General features: G+C 35.7%; 1 protein-coding gene across 2 annotated transcripts in view; it reads left to right on the top strand.

Annotated features, from left to right (window-relative positions):
• The window catches only part of trbd (ubiquitin thioesterase trabid), a 320,379-nt gene that overhangs the window by 193,133 nt on the left and 101,051 nt on the right, over positions 1-26,195 (top strand). For both annotated transcript variants that reach the window (XM_090393330.1, XM_090393331.1), the window contains one exon: positions 24,812-25,010. In XM_090393330.1, the coding sequence (XP_090249456.1) occupies positions 24,812-25,010 (199 nt within the window). The remainder of the gene's footprint in view (positions 1-24,811; positions 25,011-26,195) is intronic.

Raw genomic sequence — 26,195 nt, 5'->3', positions numbered from 1 at the left:
GCTGGTTTTCTACCTAGCATTTACAGAACAAAAATAACAACTGTGACAAACATATAGCACTCAACTAGATCCTTATGGAAACAGTTCAAATTGTAAATGAAAAGATCTCATGTCCTATCACAGTATCCTCCAAGGACCAGATAATTTGGAGAAGTCATTATTTGTTGTCTTAATGACTCTCTCTCCCAGATTTTTTAAAATTAATGCAGCCACAGCCATACTCTCAATGTTTCTTAACTCTTGCTGATTCTAAAAATAGTCTCTCAGACCTATAGCAACTTCTGTGTAACAGAACTTCTGTTTAATCCTGTATGAAGGAATATCTATAGCATCATCTGCCAGTCTCAACTTTCCATGTAAATGATCACGGTTGTTAACAAATTTACCAGTTTCTCTAATGTAGGCTAAGCTGTATGCATATTTTATAATCTAATTTGGAATCCTACCAAACCATGTACAAATTATTTAAAAAAAAAAAAAAAAAAAAAAAAAAAACATCTTGGCACAAAGAAATTATCAGAAAGCTTTAACTTTATCCTGTCAATCCACCCAGATTCATGACTTATTTTTAATGGCATTAACAACACCAGACGAACTATTTTATAAAAAGATGTTTTATTAACTAAGGCAAGTGATGTGCAGTCAGTCCATCTTTACCACGAGTTGCCCCAGTCCTGAAGATACTTCAGGTGCAAACTGTGTTTGCTTACACTTGGATAAAGGATTAAACCAAATATATAATGTTTTATTAACTTGCGTATATTTCTCTGAATTTCAAATCGGCATCATCAGAGCATATATATATATATATATAGATGGCAGTGAGTAAGTGAAACAATACAATTGTAATGGACATAAGATCTAAAGTACTATTTTTGCATCCTCTAATGTTGTAAAATATAATTACAGCTATGTGGGAGTTGCTCTTAAGATAATAGTCTCCCAAATTTTTGGCAAATTAATGCAACCATATTTGTTCAGGTTAGGAGAATTCTTCATAGCTATGGCTGACTCAATAAATAATCTTTCAGATCTGTAATTACTTCTAAATAGTGCATTAGATTTCTTCCATTTAATCCTGTGTGAAGTGGTGTCCAAAGCATGGTCTGCCAGTCCTGACTTGCCATAATAATGGTAGTGAATGTATTTTTTATGTTCTTCCAGGTGGATGTTAACAGATCTTTCTGTCTGCCCATAGTAGGCCAAGTCACAGTCACAAGGAACTTCATACACTCCAGGGTGTGCTAGAGGGTGAAGTTTATCCTTAGGGAAGCAGATCAGAGTTGCTAATTTAACTGTATACAAAGCACGATGGTTTGGACAATTTCTGGACAACTGAAATTGTCCAGAAAACTGAACAGGTTAGCCTTCCTAAAACGATGCCTTGACAGTGATATTATTCCAGCTTTCCTCAGATTTATAAAAATAAAAAGTTAAATTTAGCAAAGGCACATTGTATTTACTGTCAGGTGAGTTTAGCGCTTCTCTGAGAACAAATTGCTGCTACTCGCATAGAGCTTAGTAAGTTAAACAGCTCTGTCACCGCTCTACGCGAACTAATTAATATTGTAAATCAGGAAATGTGGACTGTCCTACATCACATCTCCAAAGTTTGCAGCAAAAAAAGGAATTCACAAAAAGCAGACAACTGAAAAAATATGAAATCCTACAACATCGCCAACATGCTACGTTCTGACTGCAACTTTGACGAGACCACAGGGTTGTAAATTTATCATCACACGTGCTCACCAAAGCAGCCAAGAACGCTCTCAGTCTGGGGCAGATTTGATCTCCGAGGTTCCAAGGGGAGAAAGAAGCTGTGGAAAGGGTGCAAAGAAGAGTTATGAAGATTTACAAGGGAGGGGGGGTGATATGATAGAGTTCTATAAACTTTTGAATGGGTGTTATAGGATATCATCTGATGAAATTTTTCGTTATATGGAAGGTGGGGAAGAGATCATGGGGCATCCATGGAAGTTAAATTTATTTGCAGTGGAGAAAGGGGTAAGAGCTAGGTTTTTCCCCCAGAGAGTAGTGAGTGAGTGGAATAGTTTGCCTTTAGGAGTAGTGAGTGCATGTAATGTGAATGAATTTAAGGGAAGGTATGACAGCTGATTTGAGTGATTTATAGCCTCCCTCGATGAATCCTTGACTCATTATAGGTCTCAAATAATAATAATAAATATCATTGCTACCCTACTTATTTGAAGGTTTGAAGTAGATTGAAAATGTACATTTGGTCTCTAGAACAACATTTCTGCATTTAATAAACATAAAAGAAGAAAAAAATACAAAATAAGCCTTTCATGGGTGGATGTCACATAAAAAAATATGTGGAAAGTTCTTGTAATTAGCATATGTCCTTAAAGAATGCAGAGCCAAGTGCCAAAAAAAAAAGGTAGGTTATTTTGTACGAATAAATAAACAAATATCATGTGAAGAATTGGGGAAAAAATATGAAAGATATATATCCTTAAGTTAGCAAAATGTTCTGGTATCCCATAAAAACAGTTTAATAATGGTTGAAAGAATATGCAAATATAATAATAAAGGTGACTTAAATTGAAGTGAAGGATACTAGTCTATCTGAAGTATTCCTAAATGAAGTAACCTGGTTAAAGTTGGTTGTGCCTTGTTAGGCCTGTTTGGGAGGTAGACAGCATATCTACTCTCCATTATATAGGGTATGAAATATGAACTTGCATTTCATTGCTCAGTATAAAATTGCTTATTGAAGGCTGAGGCTTGAAAAGTTTGGTGCTTGATCTCTAGAGCAGGCTTCATGATTATTTAACTCTTAGTCTACCTAGGATACTAATGTACTATAAGTTTACATTTTTCCTGGTCAGAATTGACATAATAAAACATCAACAAAAAAATAATAATAATTCAAGAATAATGTTATCTAAAGATTTCTCTTCATTGGAATTGGAAACCTATTAACTGCCTCTTTCTTTCTTGGTATTAACATATAAGAAATGTCTCACAGTCCAAGAAATTATGTTTTCTCCTTTGCTCCAGGATTATAGAAAGTTGTTACTTGTGAATGGTTATTAACTGTACAAATTACTCATCCTTCCAATCATTTAATATCGTTCACACATTTGTGGTAGTTCTTCTTGACCGCATAATAAAAATTCTTGAATTAGTAAAGAAAAGGGCAGTTGTTTTTTGCCAGTAATCTCATAATCTCAATCACTCATTTTCACACGTTTAGTTTTTCTCAGTTGCATTTTCTCCATATATTTACATGGTTGCTGTTCATGAGAGTTAGCCTCCTTCACTCTCTAAATTTGTTAATACATGTATCAGCAGCTACTCAGTCCTTTTTCCTCAATCCTCTTCACTGCAAAACTTGAACAAAAATGTTCTTTCTCTTCATTCTTTTCCTCTGCTACTGTTCTTAAAAACAGCATTCACTGATATGTATTTTCTTAAGGATATATTCTGCAATTCTTCGACTTGTTAATAAGTTTCTTCTTTCTCCTCAGTGTGCTATACTCAGTCCATTGCATTGCTGTAAGATGAATAGCTTTTGTATGTTGATTATCATAAAGAAAAGAAATAAAGCACTGGTAGAAAAGTCAAAGCAGAAGATAGTCATATATTTCATAGGAAAAAAGCCTTTAAGAATATGTAATTGAGAATAGCAACCAGAGCATATGATATTTGATGCTTGAATGTGGAAGTATGGAAATTTTACAGTAGTTGCACCGATTCAGAAGGCAAATACCCATGTAATTGGAAATCCAGCGTAAATGGGGGGGGGGAATCGTTGTTCTTTGTCTATTGAAGTCAAAGATCAGTTTTCTCTTTTCACCTGTAACAGTATATTAGGTGAGATGATCCTGAGTGGATGAAATGGTGAAATAACCTCTGCCCATAGTGAAAATTATTCAATAGCTCAGAATGGCTATGTCAAGGGAAATCAAATCAACTCATCTTTCAGCCATATATATATAACAGCATAATCTCAAGTCTGAAACAGTTTCAAGCATTACATTGAAACCATATTTCATGAGAAATAAATTGGAACTGGATTATTTCTGTCAAATAGCAAGTCAGTATATTTAATAAAAAGATATGCCTTCCTTCACTGTTGTGTATAGCAACATATGTTGGCAGCCAAGTCAAGTTATAAAACATTTTTCTTAACTTATTCTTTATTGTCTATTTGCACCACATTTAATTTCATTCTTCTTTCACTACGTGCTATTCCCGCTTCTTATGCAGGGTTCGCGCGTTACTTAGATGTGACTTCTTGTTAGTACCGCTCCCAACCGACCTGTTGCCTAGTCTGCTGCTGCTGCCCACATTTAATTTCATTATAAGTGCTTTAGTCCTTTTTTGACAATTTTGATTTCCTTTAAGGAAAATCTAGGCAGATGTTTGATATTTTGAACTTTTTTGTGCGGTGCTGTTTTTGAGAGAAAAGGTTTAAAGGATCAAGAACATTGTTCCTAGCTGAGTTTAGTAGGTATTGAAAATTAAGGTATAGTGGAGATCCTTTGGAATAAATTTATTTGAAATCTGCCAAAATACCTCACCAGGCCAAGCTAGTAGTATATATAAGATGACTGATTCTCATAGCAACTTTAATTGACATGAATTTTGAATTAGATACAAAAGAGTATTGAATATTGGTGACCATGGCTATTGGAGCTCTGAGGAAAATTAGTGGAGTAACTAAATAGATAGATCATTGGTAGAACCATGTTAAAAAAGAAGATATAAAGAAACTTGACTTTACAGCTTACCATACCAGCAAACACCATTATAGTGAGCATTGTTGTGAAACTATCAAAACTTCCTGGCCAAAGTCCATAGTGTCACTGCTGATCTACCAGGCTATTTTCCTTTGTTCCTTAAATTTACTATGGTGAGAGTTGACCATATTATATTCAAGCATATGTAATCATTGCTAATGAAAATAATATGTTCACTTAATATTAACAGAAAATACCAGGAAAGAGATGACAAGAAGACTGAAATGTATACACCAGATTATTTTAATGATTATAGATATATGAAACAAATAACAAAATCCAAATGTGTTGGATTGTCATAGTGATCTGTACATACCTCTAAAAGTATGCAGTAAAATATAATGATCACTACATACTAAGATTAGAAATGCTTTAACAGTTCTGAAAATGAACTAAAATCCATCTTTTTGAACTCATAAATTCCTCTTTTGACTTTTTTTTTTTTTTTTTTTTTTTCCGAAAAAAAATAAAAATACTGACCTGCTCAAAAAAAGTTTTTCTCTGGATGTATTTATTAGCAGTTTACTGTTAATGTGTTTTCCATATGTTGTACTTTCTGAATTAATTTTTGTTGCCTTAATTGGAAGATGGTATTTATGAATCCTGACTTTTAATCATTTTCACAAGGTTAAGGAATTAGGCTTAGTACCCACAATATGGCATAATTTACAAATATGTTGCACAGATTTTTTTTTTTTTTTTTTTTTAAATAAACCAGACCAGAACTGTTTTCATAACGTAAACATAAGAACCTTTATTTACAGGTATTTTTTACAAGATTACACAAGTAAACTCATCAACATGATGGAAGCAAGTACAAGAGAAATCTGGTCGAATATACTGGTAAAACTCCTTCCTTCATCAAGAATTTCATTGACTTTAAGATTAAACTACAAGATTTCATTCAGCTAGACAGTGATATGATGGTAAGCTCTGACATAAGTCTCCTTGCTCACCGGTATACTTAACAAAGATACAATTTCCATCATTCAGAAACTGTTTTCTCCAGATATCAACAATTGTTTTGCACGTGGCTTATTTTTTGGCTATTTCTTTTAGCAAGGAGATGTATACATGCACAATAATCACATTGCTATAAGTTCTGTGGTCTCATTGCCAATTTTTATATGGTGCACTGTGAAGAAATAGTCTTGGACACTTTACCATTTTGAATTTAAAACGTTGGCTCCACTCTGCTGCATGAAATGTTTTCTTCAGTTTAGTCTCTCAGTTCAGAAAATTTGGATTCCTTCTCTTTCTTATCTTAATGCGATAAGTCTAAAATTAAGTTTACCAGTTGAAAATGAATCTATCAGTTTTCCATACCTACGTGGTACAGGTTTCTGCATGCACTTTTTCATCTACTCAAAAGCCTACTCACATCAATCCATGTCAACTTTCATTTCCTCATGTTATCTTCCACAAAAGCTAAGTATAGCCCTTACTAACAGAGATAATCATATTTGATATCTTCAGAAAGTATCATTGATGTAGTAGTATAGCATGCAAAAGAAAATACCTTTCCAGCAATTTATGAGATGGAATTATTATTTTATATATGCATCCCTCCAATGAAGCTGACCTGTAGTACATTTAGTACCGCGTATATTAAAGGTAGACTAAGTGTTAAATAATCTGGAAATTCTGCTCTAGGGTTCAGACATGCTACTCTTTTGAAGTGACAGTACTCCTCCAATAAGCTGGATGTGCTCACACAAGCCATTGAAAATTGTTTACTACCAATAAGATTGAAACCTAGAACATTTTCGTTAGAGAGTGCTATCCATTTAAGTTCTTAGAAGTATTATCCAAACATTAATTCCATTAGTATAATTTCATTACTGTCTATCAACAGTACTTCTGGAAACTACAGATATAATTAAATATAATCTTTGGACTTTTTTCACTTCCTTTAAAAAATGTAACTGTGTTACACACCACTTTGAAATTCACCATGTTCTACTTTCATAGCTTGGAATATACATATCCTGTTTGGTTAGAATGTCTTAATTTGAATAATAGAAAAACTACATCCATATTAAAATTAAAGAACGTAACTCTTTTATTACGCCAGGTTGGTGGTGTTAAGTGCAAGGTTATACATTTTGGACTGAGAACATTGCAGACTGAGTATTACATGGATAGGAATTTGCTGTAAAGTCGATGAAGCTAGATACCCAGAGTTGATAGGAGGTAGTGAGTCAAAAATGAGCCCGTGTTACTAATTTGGTTATGCCATCACATGACTGTAATGTTGAGAAGAACACTAACTTGTCGGAATAAGGAAGTTATTCTACTTTAAAAGACTTTGATAAGATCTTAGCCTGATTACTATGTTTAGATATGGTTGTCTTTGTTCAAAGTAAGATGAGGAGACAGTTGAAAAGATTCAGCACTGTGTAACCAAGATATCTGACCTGTGGATTGCGCATAGAGGAGAATGTGGTTGTCAGAGTTTGTGTTGCAGATGGTATAGATATGATAGAAGTTTGTATGGGGATTTTACAGTATAAGTACAAATGGGACTTTACAGCTCTCAAGGCAGCTGTGTGTGTTGGGGGGGGTGAATTGAGGATTATCTGTAGAAGCTGAGTAAAGGTGTGGTTATGAAATCCTTCCTCCTGACCTATTTCCACTATCTTCTCTGAAAATGCAATATCCGTTACATTTTACCTCTGTAACTACTACGTCATTCTCTGACAAGCAGGTCTCACTGAAGCCAATTATTTTTGAACAAGTTGAGATGACCAATACTAAAGACTTCTCTCCTCTCCTTTATTTCTAATACTTCAGGTATTCGAGTACATACATTTCAACATCCCTTTGGGCCTACAGTTATCCAGGTAATGTCATTACCTGCCCATTCAGATTCAAAACTAGGAAAGTTGATTGAAGACAACTGTAGGGAAAGAAAATCAAAGTTTGGAATGGTTGTTGTCATTAAGAGAGCAGTAGAGACAGTAGATGAATTTGACAAATGGGGTAAAGTGATTTTCAGCCTAAGGAGGTAAAAATCAGCATGTTGGTAGGTGTGTAGAATGGGCTACCATTTGTGAATGCTTTGAAAAAAGATATAGGTATTTAGGCATTGTGACCTGTAGTCCCTCTCTCAACTTCCTGGAAGAGCCTTCATAATAATATTTATACGATTAGCAATCTCCAGAGATAGGATGACCCAGGAATTTCTAAGGGGAGATTCTCTTTCTAGACATAATCTTCTGAATCATCACTTGGAGACAAGCTCAAGAATTTATATTAATGTTTTATTAACTTTTTCTACTGCATTGATTTAATCTTGATTTCTTCTTGAGTCTGGCTCACACTGATGGGACTTCAGTGTAGGTCAAAACTGACTTAGGCAGTGATCCTTTCTATAAGTATTATGGAATACTCAGGCAATTGATTTCAAGTCGACAGCTTCTGTTTACGAGTGGACTAGTCATGAAGATACTTCATGCCTAATAATACAGGGTGTCCACATTGGACCTCCTTAATTTCAACGTGTTACTGACTTAAGTGTATGGACCATGGTGTTGAAATTGTACAAATGAGAAGGAATACTCACCAAGTTTTTGTAAAAAAAAAAAAAAAAAAAAAAAAAAATCAGTACACTTCCATGTGTGCTCCTTCAGTAGCATGGACAATGTCAAGTTGATAGCCTGTAGTGACTTGGATATAACTACTTTGAATTAACATTGTTTGTATTAACCAGTATTGTATTTTGAACTTCTGCTGGTGTCATGCAGTAATGAGAGCAATTCTTAAATACACAGTTAGTGCAAGAAATGAACTGGCATTTGTTATATAGTATACCCCCCACTCTCAATGTTGGTTAAGTTAAATGATTGAGGAATTGGCAATGCATTTGAAATAATTTGGTGAAAGATAAAAGCCCTATCGCAGTAATCAGCTATATAAATATATAGCTGATTACTGTGATAGGTTGTAAAGAGATATGCATTTCCACATTAGCTCAGTAAGTACATGATCAGCAATCAATATGAGGAGGGGAAATTCAGCTATAAGCAGAGATTGTAAGGAGTCAAATTCCTAATATGTACCATCAAGGGGGTGTACAGGCTCTTGTGACATTACTACATGATAAGTTTACATTATTACTAATTTCCTATCAACGATTTCATCCAAATTAGTTTGTTACTTGTCAGCACTGCAACATTGTTGTAGCTAACATTTCAGTCTTTAGAGTCACTTCTGACTGAATCAATCCATCTTGATTTTGGTCTTCCTTTGGGTTTTTTTTGCTACTATCTCAGCATCAAATACCTGTTTTGTTAATTAATCTTTTCTCTCTCATTTTATTGATCATACCAATTCAGATTTGCCCTGCTCATACATTTTCTTGACTACTAACAATGTCATATTCCTTTCTACTTTACTATCTTCATTTTTAATATGATTCTGTTACTGATGCCATCTGCTCAGGCATCTATTTTTTATTTTTTTTATTTTATTTATTTTTTTTTTTTAGAAATCCCTCCCATGTTTAGTCTCTACTGTTTTAATCTAGTACTTTATTTCTAACCTAACTCTCAGATCCATAACTTAAAACTGGATTGAGTTTTGGCCAATTTATCTCTTATTCCATATACATTTATTCAACTGGTTGCACTATACCAGCTTTGCTTATGCTTTTGTCTATTTCCAAATTTTATTTGTGATCTTCACTAACTTTCACTGTAAACCCAGAAATTTGATTTCACTAAAAACTGTGCCTAAATATCTGAAATATTTTACTTATTTTGTTTTATTTTATTTTTTATGGAGAATCCATCCATTTGAGGTTGGTAAACCTATAGTGTGCTATCTTTCTATGGATGGACAGTAAAAATCTTATTCACATTTGATTTCAAAAACTATGGATTGTATTCCTTGGGAAACACATAGCGGAAGACTGTACCAGAGGGCTGCAGTGAAAGGGATAAATGAAAAAGCAGAAAAATTTGTTCTCTTGGTTTGAAGTTGAACTGTGTGTATGTGGGGGGGGGGGTTAACTGCTGCACGTGTTTGGACAGGTTTGCAAGAGGGTGAGGAAAATATTAATTGTCAGTTCGATGAACAGTGGCCATAAAAGTATTTATAGAAGATGCAGACTATGGAGTCTTTGAACACCTGTGCATAAGTGAGTGGAGTGAATTGGTGAGAGGGTTAAGCAGTCAATCTAACTGCTCTCTTCTCTGTAGAATCCAGTATTTGCAGGGAGCTCTTATGGACACCACTCCAGATGTGAGAGCAGGATTCAATCCGTGGGTAGATTTGTATAGGGTTAAGAGCTGTTTGGAGTTGAAGTAATGCCTTGAGCAAAAGAGAGAGAGCCTCATTTTTGGATGCATAGGATGCGATATTTGTGATATATTTGTGCCAAGAGAGAGAGATTTGAGGTTAGAGTTAGTCCACAAATGTGAATCTCATCTCGAGTTGTGATTTGAGTATTGTCAAGGGTAAGATTGGAAGAACAGGGCTTTTTTGGTAGGATATAATGAAGAGCTGTGTTTTGCTGGCATTGAGGTTGATAATGTTATCAAAATCGTATGAATATTTTGAAGATTAGAATTTAAGATAGTAGTAGAGGTTAGAGTTTTGGAGGTTGTGGTGATTTGTACTTTGCATGGTTGTCAAATGAAAAGTAGGAGTGCAGGGTGTTGTGATCAGCAAATTTGTGTACTTGGATTGGCAATCAGCCAGAGTAGATCATTTATATATAGAAGGAAGAGGATGGGCGAGAGAACAGAGCCTTGTTGGATCCCCCTCCCCAGCATTAGTTGCATAGATAGAAGATAAGCTATCTCTCATCACTTGGAATGAGCATCCAACCAGAAAGCTGACTACCCAATTGCAGAAGGCAGACTGAATGATGGGACTTTTCTTGATAGATCTTTGTGCTAAATTCAGTTAAAAGCTTTGGAGATATCAAGAGTATCCACTTGAGATTCACCATACTTTTACTTGGAGTTTGTCCAGAGATGGGTGATGTAAGTTAGTAGATCCCTTATTGATTGACAGTGACAGAATCAGTACTGTTGGTCATTTATTAGATGAGGGTCTTCAAGGTAGTGGAGGAATTGGCTATTGATAGTTCTTTCCATTACTTCAGAAAGAATTGAGGTGACAGAAATTGGTAAAGATTTGTCACCCTTAAACATAGGTTGTACAAGGAGTTAGTTTCCAAACTGCAGGATAGATACTAGTGGAATAAGAAAGTGTAAATAGGTGGCATAAAGTGAGGGTCAACTCTGGGGCACAGACCTATAAAACATTTGGAGGAATGTCATCAGGACTGGGAGATTTTTTAGTATCCAACTTGAGCAAAATATTTCTGATCTCTTTCTGGCAAAAGGTCGGGTCATTGAATGTTTGAAATGGTTGGGGGACATTTACCATCATCAGCATACAAGAATTGGAGGAAAAGTAGGAAGTCAGGAGGTTGGCTTTTTCTGTCAATGATGATGCAATAATACCATCTGGGTGTAATTGGTGGGAGTAGTATTGGGCAAAGCTTTTGCTAGAGCCCAGAAAGCATGGCTGCTGTTTGGGCAGGATGCAAGTTTCCTGCTTTTAGCTTTCTCAAAATCAGTTTTCAATGTGATAATTTTCTTGCAGCTATTCTGGACTTGGATGTAGGCTATATAGGAAGATGGAGTTTTGGATGCAAGCTAGTTGTGGTATATGCCTGACTCTTTTTGTGTGCAGCCTTGGCACACTTACGGAAGAACCAAGGCTTGAATAGGGGATGAGAATTTAGAATGAAGCAGATAATAAATAAATCCATGCCAGTGAGAATTATTTTGGTGATTCTTTCTGTACATTGGTTTGGCTCAGGTGGCTGGATACAGTAATCTAACCAAGGAAATGAGGCATGGAAGTTGCAAAGATCATCCACTTGGCTTTCTGGTAATACCATACAATGCATGGATGCAGGTGAATTTTGTGTGTTGCTCCATGGGTGGGGGGGATCTTTACTACACTGTGGTCTGAGCTGCCTAGAGGGCAGACATCATTCACAGCATTGGCAAGGAAGAGATCCAAGGTGTTTGGGAGAGTGGTTGGGATTGTCTGGTATTCTGGTGGGCATGTGAACAATTTGTGAGATCATTTGAGATTGCAAAAGTCTTAGCCTCTACCTACTTGATCTGTGCAATTGGAAGCAGGCAGTCAGCTGGTGTTGTGGATATTGAAGTCTTCAAGGAAGATGACTTCACTGTTTGGAGAGTTGGCTGAAGAAAATTAATACTAAGGAAAGATAATTGAAGAGTTCAGAGTGGTTGTTGGCATTAGGAGAGCAGTAGAGGCAGCATATGAATTTGGTGGATTTTAACCAAACGAGGTCAAAATTGGGGGATTCCAGATTGGATTCTCTCTATCATGACTTGTTCTATAGGTTCTTGATTGAGATTGCAGCTGAAGTTTTCTGTGTTTGTGCTCATTTTCATAGTTTTGATTTTTTTCACTGATTTTCATCACAAATTTATTATAGCTGTTATTCAGTTTAGTCACCTGGCAAAAATTGCACTGGTGTAGGAATTGTGTTTAGGAGTACAGCATCAAAAATCAAAGAACTAAGTTTGATATCTCCAATATCAGGTTTAATGCCACTTTCTTTATAAAGTGATTCATTATAGATGATGAATAAAAGTGGATATAGTGTATATCCTCATCTTACGCCTAATTTTACATCAAACCATCTTCCTGTATTTCCTTGAATTCTAACTTTGATTTGAAGCTGGAATATATGTTCTGTATTGCTCTGTATATTGCTCCAGTTACTCCATATAATTGTTGCAATTTGAAAAGCTTTTCTCTGGCACCTTATTGTATGCCTTTTCCAGATCTGCAAAACTTAAATATAGATCCTTGTTATATTTCCATTATTTCTCAACTATTTACTGTAAAGTGAACATCTGATCTTCACAACCTTGGCTCAAATCTGGCTTGTTCTTCTGCAAATTTCTCTTCCACATTTTTCTTGGTCTCTTCACATTTATGATTGCATAAATGTTATCTAGCAACTTAGTAGAGAAAGTCCTCTGAACCTCTCACATTCAGCATTATTCCCCTGAGAGCTCTACTCCAAAATTCTGACTAGGCCCTCTGAATTATGCAGTGTAGCCACTGCATAATTCAGTGAGAATTATTTTTTGAGTGTAGCCACTCAAAGCTTTTATACCTATTTAAACATTTCTGGTCAACTATTCTGGAAAGGCAGCCGGAGTAAATTTCATTTACTCCGGCTGCCTTTCCACATTTCATTTTTTTGATGGCCTTTTCTACTCCAAGTATTGATACATACTATTTGTATTCCTCCTGAAAATTTTATTCTATTATTCTGTCACTGCTTGTTTCATTTAACCATCTTTCAGAGCATGTTAAAGAATTAACTGAAATAAGTAAATATTTTTCAAAATAATTTATTATCTCTCTCTCTCTCTCTCTTGAGAGATAATTACCAAAAATGACATGCAGTGGAAAGTTCTCAGGGATTTGAGAATATTGGATCTGATAATCATTTTGCCATTGACTGGGAAAAGTGATCACTTAGTACTGACATGGCAAGTGGAATTTTCAATTAAGAAAGAGTATAAGTGATCTACAAAGCTGATAATTACAAAATCTCTCAGCAGAGGCAGTTTGAAGCAATGGCCATGGCATAAGAAACTGCAAAGGGTGTTAGTAGTGCATAAGAAATGGTCAAAGACTATTTAAGGTGGAAAGCATATCAGATTGCACACACAGGATTAGGAAGTTAAATCACATGGGAGTTAAATGGATGAGTCATAACACTAAGTTAGAGCTGCAAAAGAAGAAAATGTTAGAAGGTATACAAAAAAGAAAGGTTCATACAGAAAAACTTAGGTGTTGTTCATTATCCTATAATAAAACTTAACAGTATAACTAACACCAAGTGGAAAAAATAGATTTATTAAACTCACTAATACTTCACTGGTTTTCTACCTAGCATCATCAGAGCACAATGGCACTGTGACAAGTACACAGCACTAAACCAAATAATTGTAGAAACAATTTAAATTGTAAACTGACATCTAATGTCATGTTGGAGATTTAATGGAATATTTACAGCACTAGTAAAGGATTAAAAACTAATTTTAATGCTTTCAATATTTCATCTCAGTCACAGAGACATCTTCAGGGATTACAAATAACACACACACACACACCAAGACAACACAATACTAAATGAAACATGTGGGTGATCCTAAAGTCCTGTTTAGGTGGTGCACCCTCTATGGGCGTTTGTAGGCAGCTTAAGATATAAAGTGGGACCTCTGACAATTATTGTTTCCCAAATTTTGGAAAGTTTTATGCATCCATATTGTTTATATTAGGTTGAGAGTGCTGCTGCAGATTCTAAAAAAGTCTTTCCTTTTTAAATTTACTATAGTGGAGCATGGTGGTTTTCTTCCAAGAGATCCTGTGGATTCCCAATGCACCCAATACATGGTCTGCAATGCCAGATTGACCATAGTCATGATTGCAGATGTACAATTTATGTTAAGACAGGTAGATCAGTGACAGATAGTCACTGATCTACCTGTCTGTCTGAAGTAAGCCAACTTGCAGGAACAAGGTACTTTATATATCCAGGCACTGAGAGAGAGAGAGGAGGGAGTTGATCTTTGGTAGAACGGATAAGGGTAGCAAGTTTTCGGTTTGGCTTAAAAGCTGAGACTTTTTTTAAAGACCTGGCTATTTTTTCTGATGTGCTATGGACGTAGGGGATGATGGTGGTATTTCTGAAATCCTTCTGAAGCGATAGGCAAGGAATGGGGAGGAACTGATTATTTTTTTAAATTCTGTAATCATTAGCCATTGAGCCATTGGAAAGGAAGATGGTGTTGTGTATGTGGTTGAGTTCAGTTGAAAGAGAGGTTCCACTGGAATAAAGATTATAGGCTCTATTGGTTAGTTTTAACGATGTCCTGTTGTTAGGAGTGATGGTGGTGGGAAAGTTCGTGAATGTATCAGCCTTTGTGAGGGGTTTTTCTATGTATAGTGAAGGAGAGATTACTATTCAGAATATGCGTTACTAAGGTGTCTAGGAAGGGTAAACTATTGTTATTTTCCTTTTCTATCATAAACTGGATTCTTGGATGCAGGCTATTGAGGTGACTGAGGATGGAGTCTGTGTCTGGGCCATGAGGCCAAATAGAGAACACATCTATGTATCTTAGCCAGATAGAAGGTTTGAGAGGGGCCAAGTCTGTGGCTCATTTTTCAGAATTTTACATGTAAAAATTGGCAAGATCGATGAGAGGAGGGAACCCATAGCAGTTCCCTCTATCTGTTTGTAAAATTTTGTTCTTCCAAAAAAAATAACCAGAATTGATGAATCGACAAAAGAAAAGAGGTATAAGATATCAGAAGGAAAAATGTTTTTTAAGAGTGTTAAGGTGTCATTTAAGAGAATATTATAAACAGTGAGATCAAAACTTACTAATATATCTGTATTATTTAAAGTTAGATTTTCAATCAAGGTTTTAAAATGGGCACAGTTTTTTTATATAGGATGTAAGTTCAGTAGGTGGAAGGGGTAAAGAGAGTTTGCCAGCTGTTTTGACAGTTTGTAGCATGGACCATAAGTTGGCATCTACTTTAGGGGTCAATTAGGTTTGTGAATTTTAGGTAAACCATGTACCTGGGGGGGGGGGGGAGAACCGAAGGAGTTGAGTTTTTTGTTGTTGTTCTGTCCAGCATCCAGGAAGATACTTTTTTAAGTGAGTTTTTTTTTATTTGCGTTTTTGTGGGATTATGATCTAGTGGGATGTAGGTAGAACGATCTCGTAGAATAATATCTATTTTTCAATCATGTTCCATGACATTAAGCACGACTGTGGCATTACCTTTATCTGCTGTGGTGATGACAATACTTTTATCTTTCCATAACTGTCTTGAGGGCAGCGAGTTGACCAAAAGATGGATTATTTTATTACTTTTTGGAGGTGACGACTGGGAGAGGATATTGGTTATGTCAAGTTTGATGTTGTTGGTTATTTCTAGAGCTAAGCGACAGATTCTGCATTCTAAGTTGTACATTATGTTTAGCAATGGCACTTCTTTCGATGTGATGGCAAAATTGTGGCTGAGGCTTAGAATGCTGATGACATCTTCGTTGAGACTTTTAAAAGATAGATTCACTACTGTATGGAGTGGTTGAATTTGTGGTTGTGATTTAGATTTACACAGAATGTTGTACTTTTTAATGTACTTATTTTTAATTTTAGGAATTCATTTTGTGCAAATCCTCAACCCTGAACTTTTGTCTATTCTCTTAGGCATCTCAGAAGCATCTCCACAAATGGTTACAGATTGAAAAAAATAACCAGTTTCTTCCCATTCCTTGGCAATTGCTTCAGAAGGATTTCAGAAATGTCATCACCATTCTCTATGTCTGTTGCACATCAGAAAAAAAATCAGGCCTTTAAAAAAAAGTACAACCTCTACACAGCTTTTAAGCCCCACTGGAAACTTGCTACCCTTATTCTTTCTATCAAAGATCAGCCTGGAGTATATAAAGTACCCTGTTCCTACAAGTTGGTTTACTTTGGACAGACAGATAGATCAGTGGCAATCACAACTGTGGTTAATCTGGCCTTGAAGACCATGTATTGGATACATGGAGAACCCACAGAATCTCCATGATCCTTAGTAAATTTAAAAAGGAAAGACTGTTTTTAGAATCGGAAACAATAATTGTCAGAGGTCTCAAATTACATCCTAGGCCACCTCCAAAAGAGGACACACCACTTAGATAGGACTTAGAAGTCACCCACATGTTTCATTTAGTATCGTGCTGTCTTTGTGTGTGTGTGTGTGTGTGTGTGTGTGTGTGTGTGTGTGTGTGTGTGTGTGTGTGTGTTACTTGCATTCCCTGAGATGTCTCAGTTATTGAGATGAAATATTAGAAGCAGCTGTATAACTGAGAGGAGACCTCCACATAGCCTTTAAAGAAATGTGGAGAACCGACCAGGGCTTCTGACCTAATGTCCAATCCTCACCTTCTCATGGTGCACCCTGTTGGGTATCTACTTGAATAGTAAACGAACGAGGATGGGCTGGCAATTTGGGATTTAGCCAACCAAATTGTATTCTTATTGGTTAAACCAAAATAAGAAATGATGGCACAACATGACAAAATTTCATGCCGGCTGGGGTGCGCCCGGTTAAACAAGGCCCCCGTTGTTTTCGCCAGGGAACCAGGTTGAACAGCGAAAAGTCAGCTACTGGAACAAATCTGAAAACACACCTCAACTCAACATCACCAGAGTTAAAGATCAGCACTATCAACATTAGAAGCCTGAATGGCAAAGAAATGGAGCTAGGCTGAGGAATTAGATAAGTACCAGATCGATATAATAGGGGTGACTGAAACAAAAAAGACAAAAACTGGTGAGATCTTTCCGAGCAATAAATGCAAAATGTTCTATTCAGGAAATGACAATCATGGAAAAGAAGGCGCAGCCATAGTAATCAACACAAAATACGAGGATAATCTTCTTGAATGGCAGTGTTAGTCTCAAGTAGAGTAATGTGGGCAAATATGAGAATGGGGAATTGGACAATGAGACTTATTTGTGCCTATGGTCCCACAGAAGGTTCTACTAAGGTAGAAGTGGAGGAATTTTTTGATGCTTTAGAAAAAGCAACTGACACAATCAAAAAGGAAAAGTCTGTCCTTGTTGGGGATCTAAATAGCAGAGTAGGAAATGATTGTGAGACATGCAAAAATATTTTGGGAAAATTTGGAGAAAAGAGCAAAGCTAATAATAATGGCAATTATCTGTTTGATTTCTGCTCAGGACATGGACTGGTTATTACTAACACCATGTTCCAACATAAAAATGTATACAAATTCACATGGAGAGATGAGGCTAGGAATAAGAAAAGTCTCATTAACTATGTTATTGTTGATAGTGATGTTTTCTCCCTGGTGCAGGATACCAGAGTGTACAGAGGATTTGAAATTGGAAGTGATCACTGTTTAGTCTTGAGCAGGATAAAATTGAATTTCATATTGAAAAGAATAACATTCTTTTCAAAACTTTTATTCGCTTTAAAACTAAGAAAGTTTTAAAGCGAATAAAACTTGAGCAGCTCTCAGATGTGGACTGTAGACACTAAAATACACAAAGATTATTGAAGAAAAAATGAAAGTTTGAGAACAAGAATCAAACCTTGGAGATTCAGTGCCAAGCCTTCACGAAAGCCCTGATTGATTCAGCTAGAGAGGCATGTGGTGAAGTTGTCTGCAAGGATAGAAAAATCAGAGCTCCATGGTGGACACAGGAAGTTAAAGAGGCAGTGAAGGAAAAGAAGAAAGCATATCAAAAGTTCCTAGCAAATAAGTCAGCTTGTGCTCTTAGAGAATACAGAGACAAATGCAAGAATGCTAAACACTGTGTAAAACTAGCTAAACAAAAGTCATGGGAGGATTTTGGCAAGAATATAGAAAATAAATATCAAGACGGTGGCAAAATATTCTGGAGGTTGTTGAAGAAGTTTAGGAATGGAGGAAAGAGTGCTGTAAAAGGAGTTAGAGATGATAAAGGTGACATGAAAACAGGAGAAAAAGATATCCTTAAAGTATAAAGTAATTGCTTTGAAAAACTGCTAAATGAAACAAGCAGTGATGACAGCAAAGTGGTAAAAAACAGTGATCAGGCATGCAGTCAGGAATACATATCCATACTTGAAGTAGAAAAAGTCATCAAAGGCTTGAAATGTGGAAAGGCAGCAGGAATAGATGATATTCGACCAGAAGTGCTGCATTATGGTGGTATAAGAGTCTTACAGTGGCTGCACTGCGTAGTTCAGAAAGCGTGGACAGAGGGACGAATTCCTGATGATTGGAGTAAAGCTCTCATAGTACCCATATATAAAAAGGGAAATAAAATTGAATGTGAGAATTACAGAAGTATTTCCCTACTGAGTGTTCCTGGCAAGATCTATGCAAGTATACTTGAGTAACGGTTGAGAGGAATTGTGAAAGAAAAGCTTGGTGAAGAACAAGCTGGATTCAGGCCAAATAGAGGCTGTCAGGATCAGATCTTCACTTTATGACAAATAGTACAGAAAGCCATGGGAATATAACAAAGATGTGTATTTAAGTTTTGTCGATTTCGTAAAGGCATATGACAAGGTGCCAAGAGAGAAGCTATTCAATATGCTACAGTTATATGGTGTCAATGGGGCATTACATCAAGCAATACTTAGTCTTTATTTGAGTTGTAAGTCAGCAGTCAGAATTGAAGGAAGTACAGGAAGATGGTTTAATGTTAAATCTGGTGTAAGACAAGGATGTACATATAATAACCCTTTGTTATTCATTATCTATATGTATCACATTATGAAGGAAAGTGGTATTAAACATGATATCAAAATTGGAGATGTTAATGTCAGCTCTTTGCTTTATGCAGATGATGTTATACTTCTAAATAAATCTGCTACAAGTCTGCAAGATTCTCTGACTAAATTGAATAACTGTTGTAATAGATATGGTATGAAGGTCAGCAATAATTGAAGACAATGAAAATAGGCAGAATCATTGAAAATGTCAACTGTGTTGTGAATGGAAAACCTGTGGAACAAGTAAAACATTTCAGCTACTTAGGCACGATTTTTAGTGAAGATGGTAAATTTAATATAGAAATAGACAACAGAATCAGCAAAGCTGGTATGGTGGGAAGTCAATTGAATAAATTCATATGGAATAAGAGAGAAATTAGTCAAAACACTAAATTAGCTGTATATAAGACAGTGTTCAGACCAATTTTAACTTATGGATCTGAGAGCTGGGTCAGAAATAAAACACTTGACCAAAGACTAGAGACCACAGATATGAGAGTCCTGAGAAAAATTAGAGGCATGAACAGATGGCATCAATGGCAATATCATATTAAAAATGAGGATATTATGAAAGAACTTGACATTGTCAGCTTCCAGGAATGTGTTAGCAGAGTTAATCTCAGGTGGTATGGTCACTTAAATAGAATGGGAGAGGAAAGATTAGCAAAACAAGTGTTCTCTGCCAGGTTGGCAGGAAAAAGACCCTGAGGAAGACCAAGATATAGGTGGATTGATACGGTACAAAGTGCCTTAGACGATAGAAATATAGGATCTGATAATGTTGGAGTCTTGACAAGTAACAGACTGATTTGGAGGAAAATTGTAGATAGGAAGTTAGTAATGATGTAATTTTTTTCATGTAGTACTATCATATCCTGTACACCCCTTCAGGGTACATGGCAGGAATTTGATGATGATGAAATTAGTTTTAAATACTTTCCTAGTGCTGTAAATATTTCATTAAGCCTCGAACACAATGTCCTCTCAGCACCAAGTCTGGCTATTAGATCTTAAAATGATAGTCTCCCAGATCTTTGGTGAATTAATGCAACCATGATTGTTCTAAATTAATTTCCCAATGGAAAGGTTAGGAGAGTGCTTGAAAGTGCTCTCCCAACCTTATACCATTAAGCTTTATTATGAAAAAAAAAAAGGTGATGAACAGGCTCCTGTGCAATACAAAACATAGGCAAGAAAGATGACGAGCAAGTGCAGGAAGTCAAAATCAGATTATGAGAGAAAATTAGCTTAGCAGACCAAAGGAAATCCTCACTATGTATAAGTGAAAGGAAGAATGATTTTAATGAATTTTGATAGTAGGGTGGTCACAGAAACAGAAGATACAGTTGAAATACTACAACAATCACTTGAGAAATAACAGTGCCCTCTGACTGACCTGACTAGGTTATTTAAGTCGCAACACTGACAGAGCCCCCAAGGAATAGGAAAAGGGCAAAATAGTCCCAATTACATAAACAAGGATCCAAGACAGAGGTAGCAAAATTTAGGCCATTTTGTATTTCAGGAACGGGGGTCAAAAGTTGGTCAAGGACAGAATTCAATAATAGGTAGATAGGAATATGATACTCTGTGGAGGACAGCATGGCTTTGTAAAGGTCTTGTCTTTGTAATTTACTCACTTTCTACAATCAAGTGATAGCTGAGCTAGATTAGGAAAATGACTACACCATTACACTACACCAAATATATTTTGCAAATGCATTTGACAAAATTCTGCATGAAACTATTGCATAAGTTGGAATTAATGGGGATAGACATAAAACTTTTGACATAATAATGCATGACTGATGGACATGCATTATAAAGGAATACGCTTATGTGTTCGTCAGACATGTTTGTAATAGATTTCACGGTTTGATATGAACAGATGATTAAGAAAATAACTATTTATTAACTTAAAAGCTAATATTTCACTGGTATTATATCCAGCATCTACAGAGCACACAATTCAAAGTTTGTTACAAATGCAAAACAACCACAATCTGGTATAACATTGGGGCTAGTAAAAGTAATTGCAGCGTGCAACACAAGACTAAAGTCCTAATATGGTGCCATCTAGGTTTAAAAAAAAAAAAAAAAATCAAAGTTTTGAAATAGTAGTCCAAATGATAGTTTTAGAAAGTTTGAAAAAATGAAATTAAATAAAAGTAATAAATGTGAATTTGGCCTTAAGATGACTGTCTCCGAAATCTTTGGTAGGTTTATACAGCCATACTTGTTAAGGTTTGGAGTATGTTTTAAGGCTTCTGTTGATTCCAGGGACAACCTCTCTGACTTGTAGAAGCTTCTGTGCATTACTTTTGTTGCTTTCCAATTGATCCTGTGTGCAGGGGTATCCAAAGCATGGTCTGCCAGACCCGATTTGCCATATCGGGTCTGTATAAATCTACCAAAGATTTAGGAGACAGTCATCTTAAGACCAAATTAACATTTATTACTTTTATTTTATTTCATTTTTTCAAACTTTCTAAAACTATCATTTGGACTACTATTTCAAAACTTTGAATTTATTTATTTATTTATTTTTTTTTTAATTTTTTTTTTTATTTTTAAAACCCAGATGGCACCATATTAGGACTATAGTCTTGTGTTGCATGCTGCAATTACTTTTACTAGCCCCACTGTTACACCGGATTGTGGTTGTTTTGCATTTGTAACAAACTTTGTGTTGTGTGCTCTGAAGATGCTGGATATAATACCAGTGAAATATTAGCTTTTAAGTTAATAAATAGTTATTTTCTTAATCATCTGTGTTCATATCAAACCGTGAAATCTATTACAAACATTATAAAGAGATATTATTATTATGATTAATGTTTGACTTCTAAAAATTTGAAACACTCGTGCAGGAGGTTAGCACCTACACAAAAAGATCAAGAGCTGCCTTAACCCATTCACAGTTTCTATACTCTAAACACTCTTAAGAACGACAACGTTAGCTACTCTCTATGCAAAGAACTTGCTCCTCATTTCCTTGCTCTCACCCTCCTTATAGAGCTTCCAGGAATGGCCTTTTGTTCTATCCCTGTTTCATTAAAGATCTGGAAACAATCCATCACCAACTTACATGTCTCATTCATAATCTCTCAATTGCATTTCCTTAATCTATCTTCATATCCCAGTTTCTAATTCTCTGACATTGAGTTTGTGAACCATTTATGAACTCTTCCTGCGATATTCTCATACTGTTGAAAACCAGGTGACTGACTAGATCAGCACACACACTGTATTCCATGTATGGATTGAACAAAGCTCATACAAGAGAGCATAATCTCTTTCCATCTGCATATCATAGTTCACTTCATCATTGTCATAATGCATTGTGATCCTGTGAGCTTCACGTCTCTGTCGCCACTCCCAGATACTGTTTCATCCTTTTCTACTAAATTTCAAGAACTTACACATTTTGCAACACTGATGTGGCAGTTCCACTAAATCCTAATTACACAGGCTATTACACGGGGGGGGGGGATGATATTCAGTTGTTTGCCAGTTATTATGCTGAACTGTAAACTAAGAAGAGCAGTAATTAATAAAGTTGCTTAGAGTTCTGCAGGATGATTTAAATGGACTGGTAGGTTAAGCAAAGGATAATAGCTGTCATTTTTAGTGTGTCAGAGTGTAAAGTTAACGCATTTGGGAATGCAAAAAATTACAGGCTCTCTCTCTTACATAGATTGAACTGGTCTGCAAGAAATTTATGAAACAAAGAATTTAAAGGCAATGGCTAGAACAGAAGTACTTTGTAGAGTACTCTTAATGAGGACAGTGAAGGCTTATGGGTTACAAAGTTTAGCTGATAGTCAGGAAAGATTTGACATGACAGAAATATATAAATTATCAAAGGGGCTTTATAGAGTAGGTGCTAAAGAAAATTTTCAGAACATGACTGAACAAGAGACAATAATGGGTCTCTCTTCCAGAAGTTAGCTAAGTGTGTGGTTGGGAATGATGTAAGGACTACATTTTTTGCTTGGAGAGTGGTGAATGAGGAATGGATTGTTAAAGGTGGCAGTGAATGAGTTTAAAGAGAGGTATAGTAGGCATCATCAATAATGGTTAGCATGGACCTCCCACAATGAGTCTCTCAACTTATAGAGATGTCCACTAATAATAATAATAATATATATATATATGTTCATATTATTTACTGACTTAATTCCGAGAATTAGAAAAAAATGGCTTTACAGATGTTAATTGTAAATTTACAATTGTGTTAATTCAGGCTACTTTAAGTTTGAAGAAAAAAATTATAAACAAAATAAGGGATTAGCAATGGTCAGCCTCTGTCTCCAGTACTAGCGAACATTTTTTTTTGAGGATTTCGAAGAAAAGGCCATCTCTACTGCTACACTTAATCCTAAAATCTGGCTCTGTTACGTGGTTGACATATTCCTTATTTGGGAATACAGTATAGATAATCTTCACATTTATTTAAATCACTTAAACAACTTCCACCCAGAATTTCAAGTTTACCACCGAAATTACAGAAAATGGATCTCTGCTGTTTTTAGACTTCAAATTTACTAAGATATCTGACTCCTTAAAAATCCCGATCTTCAGAAAATCAACACACATAGATAGATACCTGCATGCGTCCTCACATCACTATCCAGCAGCAAAGTTAGGTATCATCTCTACTTTGGCTCATCGTGTCAGGTCTGTATTGTCAGATGAGTAGGAGTCCAAAAATGAACTACAACATCTCAAAATAATCTTCATAAATAATGGCTATTCTTCAAAAACTATCAATAAACAACTATACCGCCATCCTCAAAACAACACTGAGACACAGGGCAATCCAAGGGTTATATCTCTTTACTGTACATCAGCTAGACTAAGAAGACTTTTGAAAAAATTTAATATAAAAACGTGCTTTTCCACTCTTCCTAAACTCAGATCCATTCTAAGCCAATCAAAACAAACTCACAACCATCTTCAGTTTCCAGGTGTATATAAAATCATATGCGACTATGGAAAGCCATATTATGACCAAACTGAGAGAAGTCCATCCTCCTGCATCTCGAAGAACATCAGAGAGACATCGCTTATAGTAGAACCAGAGCAAGCTTCCTCTCAAGCCATGTCCTGTTCTAAGTGAACACAAATAATGAAGGCTGCCAACACAAAATAGACTGGAATACCAACATCAAACATTCATGTATGTGCCACGATGAAATAGTATGCCGCATAGTTGAATCCAAAGAAATTATCCTAGACTCTTCTCACATAAACAGTAACCTTCCTTAGTTATAGTTTGCCAGACTATAACTACATAGCTCTGCTATCAGATATTGGCGCAGCCATGAAGTCACATGCTTGCAGATACCTAACAATAGAACTTTATCCCGGACTGTAGCTTCAGTTCAAACTTAATTCCAGTTCATAGTCCGTTTTTGTAGTGGTACGATGTTTCTTTACGGTGGTTTTTATGTTTGCTTTTAATGTTCTCATGCCTGAAGAAGTCTGCATTTCGACAAAACATGTTGTGTGTTAAATTAAATTAATTTGTTTTTCTAATTCTCGGAATTCAGTCAGTAAATAATATGAACATATCTACATACTGAATCAATATAGCTGATAATCTTTTATAATGAGCATTTGTTAGAAACTTATTAATTGGGATTTTTTTTCTTTCTTTTTTGTAGAATTGGAAGAAGAATCTCCAATTATCAACTGGAGTCTAGAACTTACAGAACGCCTGGGTTCCAGGTTGTATGCACTTTGGAATCGTAGTGCAGGTGACTGCTTGTTAGATTCAGCTTTACAAGCTACTTGGGGTGTATTTGATAGAGAAAATATGTTGCGAAGAGCACTGGGTGATAGCCTTTGTGAAGGTGCCCCGATGTAAGCAAAAGTGATAGCTAATTTTTAATATCGGTATTATATCATTGTCATACTTGATTCTTAAAAAATTCTTGTACTTCTTGAAACAGTTTAAAAAGTAATTAAAAATACTATATGTTGAGGCATTTATCATTACATTTATCAAAACCAGTGGGACTGCAATGTTTCTGAATCTAATAGCATAACTGTAAAATGTAGTGAGTTTTACTTGAATGGAATGTTCAATAAAGTACAGGTTGACACACATGTCTGTGTGCATGTGTGTGCATGCGTGTCTGGAAATCTTCGTATGAAACTGGTAAACAGTAATTTATTAAGATAACTGCTACATGTAGCTTCTTCATGTGTGAAAATATATCACAAAGCTGACTTACAAAAAGATTAGCATGGTGACAATTAATGAGGTTATAAAAAGCCAAGTTGCTTGATTCAGACTGGCTACTTAGCAAGGTAAAAAGTGAGAGCCTGGAGTTTTTAACTTCAGCTGTTGGTCCTATGCTGAATTTTTGGCCTAGACTGCTTTAGCAGAATAGTTGGAGAGGGTTTAGATAACAGTTGAGAGTTTTGAGTGTTGTGAGGAATAAAAGGACTCATCTGAGCAAGAATAATTATGTTATGAGATCACAGCATGTGCTTGGATCAGATAAGTGGAAATGATAATTTGACCTTGGTAATGAGGCATAAGTTCTGAAGGTCAACCTGGCTGGTACTGTTGTAGTGCTATTGGATCGAGATTGAGTGAGAGAAGGACAATTTGTAGAAAAGCACTTGACAAGATGAGAACTAATACCAACAATATAATTGGATGGAGTAGTTAAGATAAGATCCTGGGCGTTGGGGCGATGAGGATTATCTGGACTTTTGGTGGTTGGTGAACAATTTGTGTTAAATCTTTACTGATTGCTGGCAGTTTAACTTCCCTTTCATGCTTGTCTGCAAAGAAAGGAAGCCAGTCTGAATTGTGAGTGTTGAAGTAACCAAGGAGGATTATCTCACTGTTAGGGTACTTAGACTACATGTGATTTACTTTCAGAAATAAATAGTCAAATAGGTCAATAAAGTCATTATAGTTAGGACAAAGACTGGTCGTATGCAAAGATTAGCCTATGCAATTTCATATGAGAAAAGTTCCACAATTTTAATTTTATGGATAAAGAATTGTTTTAACTTTTCAGACAACTGTTT

The sequence above is a fragment of the Typopeltis vanoorti genome, chromosome 5 (assembly GCF_054136105.1).
Source record: "Typopeltis vanoorti isolate ZY-2024b chromosome 5, IOZ_Tvanoo_1.0, whole genome shotgun sequence".
Classification (NCBI taxonomy): Eukaryota; Metazoa; Arthropoda; class Arachnida; order Uropygi; family Thelyphonidae; genus Typopeltis; species Typopeltis vanoorti.
Note: the sequence above shows the minus strand (reverse complement) of the source record. Positions and strands in the feature narration are given on the sequence as shown.